Source organism: Lampris incognitus, chromosome 19, assembly GCF_029633865.1.
Source record: "Lampris incognitus isolate fLamInc1 chromosome 19, fLamInc1.hap2, whole genome shotgun sequence".
Lineage (NCBI taxonomy): Eukaryota > Metazoa > Chordata > Actinopteri > Lampriformes > Lampridae > Lampris > Lampris incognitus.
In genome coordinates, this window is record NC_079229.1 from 6,829,019 (window position 1) to 6,835,440 (window position 6,422).

At 52.2% G+C, this 6,422-nt stretch overlaps 1 protein-coding gene across 1 annotated transcript; it reads right to left on the reverse strand.

Annotated features, from left to right (window-relative positions):
* Positions 1 to 324: 324 nt before the first annotated feature.
* LOC130130122 (pancreas/duodenum homeobox protein 1-like) lies at positions 325 to 916 on the reverse strand. Its single transcript, XM_056299851.1, has 2 exons — positions 484 to 916; positions 325 to 329 (listed from the first exon to the last, which is right to left on the reverse strand). Exons 1-2 carry the CDS (start codon positions 914 to 916, stop codon positions 325 to 327), a joined length of 438 nt encoding a protein of 145 aa, XP_056155826.1.
* Between the last annotated feature and the right edge of the window lie 5,506 nt (positions 917 to 6,422).

Consider the following 6,422-nt stretch of genomic DNA (forward strand, 5'->3'; position numbering starts at 1 on the left):
CCTGGGCAGTTCTTAGAAACTTTTAACCAAAAAAAAACAAACAAACAAAAAAACCCCAGACCGCGTTAACCCAAAAATCACGCCACCGTCTGGAGAGCAGGAGGGCGGTGTTATTAGGCCATACGTAGCTCAACGGACACATGTGATTATTATAAAACGGCCACACACACAAATACCCCCCCCCCACGTCCTCTAACGCATCTATATTATTCGTGTACACGAGTAAAAGATGTAAACATGATTTACATAACGTCACCGCACGAGGCTCGGCGTGCTGGCGTGTGTGTCATTGTGAGGCCTCAGCAGACAAATTACAGTTCTGCTTCACACTTGAACGGAAACGTCACGTTTATAAGAGAACTAAGGGAAACGTGGGGTACCCCTCCGTACCCCCCCCTCCCCCATACGGACTCTCGTGTGCGGACGTGGCGGGTCTCGGTGAGACCAGAGGTCTCCGTGGCGGTGTCCGGTGTGAGCTGTTACCTGCCCATTGTCCCCTCCAGCTGTGCGCGTGAGACTTGGTGCTCTTCATCCAGGGGAAAGGGAGGTGGTATCTACTCCTGTCGGCGCACGCGGGAACTTGCCCCGTGTCTCCTCCGTACCCTCCGGTGGGCGGAGGTGGCAGAGGAGGCTGCTGCGGCTGCGGCGGCTGCTGCTGCTGCTGCTGGGCAGTCTGAGGGTGGTGTAGCTGAGGCAGCCCGGGCTCCTCCCGCAAGGCCATGCCGTAAGGAGTAACGTCAGGGAGGCTCGCCGGGTCCAGCGCGCCCATGGACGGCGCGGCGTACGCGGAGTGGACCTGTCGGCCCATGTAGAGGCAGGGCGGCGGGCTGTGGCTGTAGTCCTCCCCCTGCGACCTCTGGTAGGCGCAGGAGTCTTTAAACACCTGCGGGGGGAAATAGTGCTCTTCGCGGTTCATGTTGGCGCCCGGTATGGCCGAGGCTGGTGCGGTGCGGCGCGGCGGCGGCGGCGGACCTGCTCATGTATACCTGCGCTGCGCTGCGCTGCGCCGCGACTCCTCTCTGGTCTACCTGCGCCGCTGCGTCTGGCGCCACTACACGGGCCTCGCAGCTGCACAGGTGTGTCCCGCTGTCACCATGTGACCCTCCCGCACCTACGCCACTGGCTCCGCTGTTTGCTTAAAACGGCAGAACTTGTCCCCGGTCTCTAGGGTGTTTTTCGCACGGGGGGGGCGGTGGCGGGGGGGGCGGTGGCATGCAGCCTCGACACTGTGTCGTGTAGTGGCCGCACGTAAAATCACTGCCTCGACTATCAAGGGCTCGACCTGTGCACGCCCCCAACGCATCAACTGACAGGTGATCGGGTGAGCGCGCGCGGGACCCCGTCTCGGCTCGGAGAGGGGTTAAATAAGGGTCTTATCGGGGTCCGGCGAGGCCCGAGAGACGGGACACATATCCGTGTTTTATTTCTGTTTTTCCCCAACCCTCGTATCTTCTAGCTACTCGCTGGCAGCTGGTATGGACCCACGTGTCCTCCACACGGGACATAAGGGGGACTCGGTGGGGCGTGTGGGCGCAAGCTTCGGCTGACCCTGCAGATGATGGACCGGACGGAGGAACAGCGAGACGAAGACGCTCCAACGCCGCACGGCGACCCCTCAGCGTCCGTCTCCGGCCGCCGCCGAACTCGGCGCCTCTTTAACAGCAACCGCGTGCCCATTACGCCGCAGGAAATGCGTCATTTAACACAGCTTTAGCGCGTCCTGGCGCACGTCCGCCGCGTAATGGGCACCGGGTGACACCCGCGCGGCTCTCTCGCCATGTTTGCCGGCCATTACGCCGACGCGCTCCCAGCCCATTAGGCAGCCTTCTCCCCTCCCCCCCGCGCGCTTAACCAATTACGCGCGTCGCGAGGAGCGCGACTCAATTAACGAGCCGCGGCGACGCGCGAGCGAGCGAGTCCGTTCTCTGGCACCGTCCGCGCCGCCGTCGCCACGCCCGTGCCCACTTTGGCACAGGTTCGGGGGTTTTACCTCGGCGGGCTGTTTGCGCAGAGTTCTTCGAAAGCAATTAAGGACACTTCCACCCGGCATCTTAATGGGGCACTCAGGGCCGCCATAAAGGTCCTCCAAGCCGCCGCGCGGCCGGACCGCGGCTTAATGGCGTCTCTTGTTTGACCGCTGCTGGAAAGGGGAAGGAAACGGTTAAGCGGACGCCGTCGCCCACTACAGCGCCGATGAACGAGCTGCTTTATGACGCGTGTCATAACGCCCCGCAGCAGCCGGCCCGACTCTGCAGCCGAGGGGTCGTAACGCAGGCGGCGGCGGCGGCGGCCTAAGTGAAAAGCGAGGCGGCGTCGCGTTGCGATGAAATTCAGACGTTGTCGTACCGTGATATTCAATTTCGTTGTCTAAATTAACGATGACTAGAACCCACTACCTTGAATTTCTCAACCATCTGAGGGCTGAAATATTGGACGGCTCTGGTTTGAGTTCATACTTTACATTAACAAACAGTGCAGTGTGATGAGCCTCGGTTAAGACTCTTAAACGTATTTGTTTGCACACGTGAGCGGATATGGTGATATGCACTGATACCATGGGAAATGCCCTGGGATTATTGTGATGTTTCCCACATCACCCAGCACTAGTCTATATATATATATATATATATATATATATATATATATATATACACACACTACCGTTCAAACGTTTGGGGTCACCCAAACAATTTTGTGTTTTCCATGAAAAGTCACACTTATTCACCACCATATGTTGTGAAATGAATAGAAAATAGAGTCAAGACATTGACAAGGTTAGAAATAATGATTTGTATTTGAAATAAGATTTTTTTTTACATCAAACTTTGCTTTCGTCAAAGAATCCTCCATTTGCAGCAATTACAGCATTGCAGACCTTCGGCATTCTAGCTGTTAATTTGTTGAGGTAATCTGGAGAAATTGCACCCCACGCTTCCAGAAGCAGCTCCCACAAGTTGGATTGGTTGGATGGGCACTTCTTGCGTACCATACGGTCAAGCTGCTCCCACAACAGCTCAATGGGGTTCAGATCTGGTGACTGCGCTGGCCACTCCATTACCGATAGAATACCAGCTGCCTGCTTCTGCTCTAAATAGTTCTTGCACAATTTGGAGGTGTGTTTACGGTCATTGTCCTGTTGTAGGATGAAATTGGCTCCAATCAAGCGCTGTCCACTGGGTATGGCATGGTGTTCCAAAATGGAGTGATAGCCTTCCTTATTCAGAATCCCATTTACCCTGTACAAATCTCCCACCTTACCAGCACCAAAGCAACCCCAGACCATCACATTACCTCCACCATGCTTAACAGATGGCGTCAGGCATTCTTCCAGCATCTTTTCATTTGTTCTGAGTCTCACAAACGTTCTTCTTTGTGATCCAAACACCTCAAACTTGGATTCAGCCGCCCACAACACTTTTTTCCAGTCTTCCTCTGTCCAATGTCTGTGTTCTTTTGCCCATCTTAATCTTTTTCTTTTATTGGTCAGTCTCAGATATGGCTTTTTCTTTGCCACTTTGCCCTGAAGCCCAGAATCCCGCAGCCGCCTCTTCACTGTAGATGTTGACACTGGTGTTTTGCGGGTACTATTTAATGAAGATGCCAGTTGGGGACCTGTGAGGCGTCTGTTTCTCAAACTAGAGACTCTAATGTACTTATCTTCTTGCTGAGTTGTGCAACGCGGCCTCCCACTTCTTGTTCTACTCTGGTTAGTGCCTGTTTGTGCTGTCCTCTGAAGGGAGTAGTTCACACCGTTGTAGGAAATCTTCAATTTCTTAGCAATTTCTCGCATGGAATAGCCTTCATTTCTAAGAACAAGAATAGACTGTCGAGTTTCAGATGAAAGTTCTCTTTTTCTGGCCATTTTGAGCGTTTAATTGACCCCACAAATGTGATGCTCCAGAAACTCAATCTGCTCAAAGGAAGGTCAGTTTTGTAGCTTCTGTAATGAGCTAAACTGTTTTCAGATGTGTGAACATGATTGCACAAGGGTTTTCTAATAATCAATTAGCCTTCTGAGCCAATGAGCAAACACATTGTACCATTAGAACACTGGAGTGATAGTTGCTTGAAATGGGCCTCTATACACCTATGTAGATATTGCACCAAAAACCAGACATTTGCAGCTAGAATAGTCATTTACCACATTAGCAATGTATAGAGTGTATTTCTTTAAAGTTAAGACTAGTTTAAAGTTATCTTCATTGAAAAGTACAGTGCTTTTCCTTCAAAAATATGGACATTTCAATGTGACCCCAAACTTTTGAACGGTAGTGTATATAGATAGCATGGCCCACATTCGACAGGCCGATGGTTTCAGCTCTCACACGGGCCCTGCTGGTCTCCCTCAGAAGCTCGTCCACTGCACGCCTAGAAAAAAAGAGGAAGGACAACAAAGAGCATCGATCAAAAAAAAGAAAAGAAAAAACAGGAGGGTTGGGGGGGAGGAGGAGGGGGGAGTACCTTATTAAGGACAGGGAGCGTGTACGTGTGTGTGGGAGAGGAAATTGGGGACAGCGATGGCACCGAGAGCGGAGAGCGCAGCCAAACGCCAAATAATTCAATTAGGTGAGAGAAAGCTGCGAGGCAGCAAAGAGAGGCGAGGAAGAGGAGGGACGAGGAAGAGGAGGGAAGGGGAGGAGGAAGAGGAGGGAGCCGGGAGCGAAGCGTTGGTAAGTGGACGCGTGTCCTGGATTAACCCGTGTTGCTGATTCAGCACAGCGTCGGTACAAGTCGACCTTTAGCCACCGAGTGGCGACAGCTAAGGTGAAGAATGGTGTTTTTGTTGTTTTACTCCATCTGTCAAATAGACATTACAGAGGACACGTTTTCAGAGCATGGCTCACTATACGAACGGCAACACTCATCTCCAATTTATACACAATAAGAGCACCAAATATATTCTTCCATAAATTCACATTAGTCTAGCCTACCGCTAGCAAAGCTAAACAGTATATAACGTTACGGAACATGGGGGGATCAAAATACAACACACATAGGCCTACCTTCATATTTACACAGTGTGGAGACACTAAACATAGTAAAGGGAGACTAATCACACATACAGACAATGTCAAAGCCAAGCTACAGAACAATGGGTTCAGACCACGGGAGCTATGGCTATGCTAACGTTAGCAACTCGCTAGCAATCTAGCTAACGTTAGCCAGTGATATGACGTTATCAAAATAAATATGAAAGTCCCTTCGTGGGTATTTCTAATAGGCATCCATATCCCACCTACACATCATATTTAATCACCATCCTAATTCCATATGTCTAACTAGTCTGCTTACCTGTCAAATAGACATTACAGAGGACACGTTTTCAGAGCACGGCTCACTATACGAACGTCAACACTCATCTGACGACTCTACCCGAATGTCCCAGAGTGCACCGCGAGAGCCAGCACTACGTCACACAGGCTAGAAGCAATTAACCTGCAGTGCCCTCCTGTGGCGAGAACCGGCTATCACAACAACACAGCAGACAATTCCCTCTTTACTAGTAGTGAGTGGTCAATGAAGGTAAGTATATAAAATAAAAAATAGATGGGGGGCTACTAAATCCCAAGTACCCCACACAGCGATGGCACCGAGAGCGGAGAGCGCAGCCAAACGCCAAATAATTCAATTAGGTGAGAGAAAGCTGCGAGGCAGCAAAGAGAGGCGAGGAAGAGGAGGGAAGGGGAGGAGGAAGAGGAGGGAGGAGGAAGAGGAGGGAGCCGGGAGCGAAGCGTTGGTAAGTGGACGCGTGTCCTGGATTAACCCGTGTTGCTGATTCAGCACAGCGTCGGTACAAGTCGACCTTTAGCCACCGAGTGGCGACAGCTAAGGTGAAGAATGGCGGACCTCGCAGCCATTGCTCTCGCCATCTAAATGTCTTGCTCTCTCTCGCGCACGCGCGCGCGCGCGCTATAACCCCCTAGCAGCTGTCAAGCCAAAAATAACTCCATGGCTGTTCAGCGGTTACGGAGGAAAACCGGATCAGACCCGTGCCGCTACAATTAAAGAAAGGCTTAATTGGTACATACTTTTCCAGCTCACTATCATCCGCCATGGCGTGACAACAGAGCATCGCCTAGAAAGGCTGGAGACTAAAGCGGATTCATGTCCCCTATCTCTCTGTTTACTTCTACGCGGGGACTTCCGGGCGAGGACCCCTGCCATGTGCTGGCCCAAAACAGTCCTTCGCGACAACGGCGGCCCACGTCGGGGGGTTTCATTTCTCGCACAGCTCCGGCACGTCGCACCGAGCGGGGAGCGAAATAAACCTTCATTACGGGAAGTTGCGAACCCGTTTGAGGGCGAATTCCCCTTCGCAATGTGCGGTTTACCCGCGTTTTTGAGCGGGCACATATTCGACCACCTCCCCGCGCGTCGGCCGCCATCGACGGAGCCGGCGGCCCCGCCCCCCTCTCCGTGAC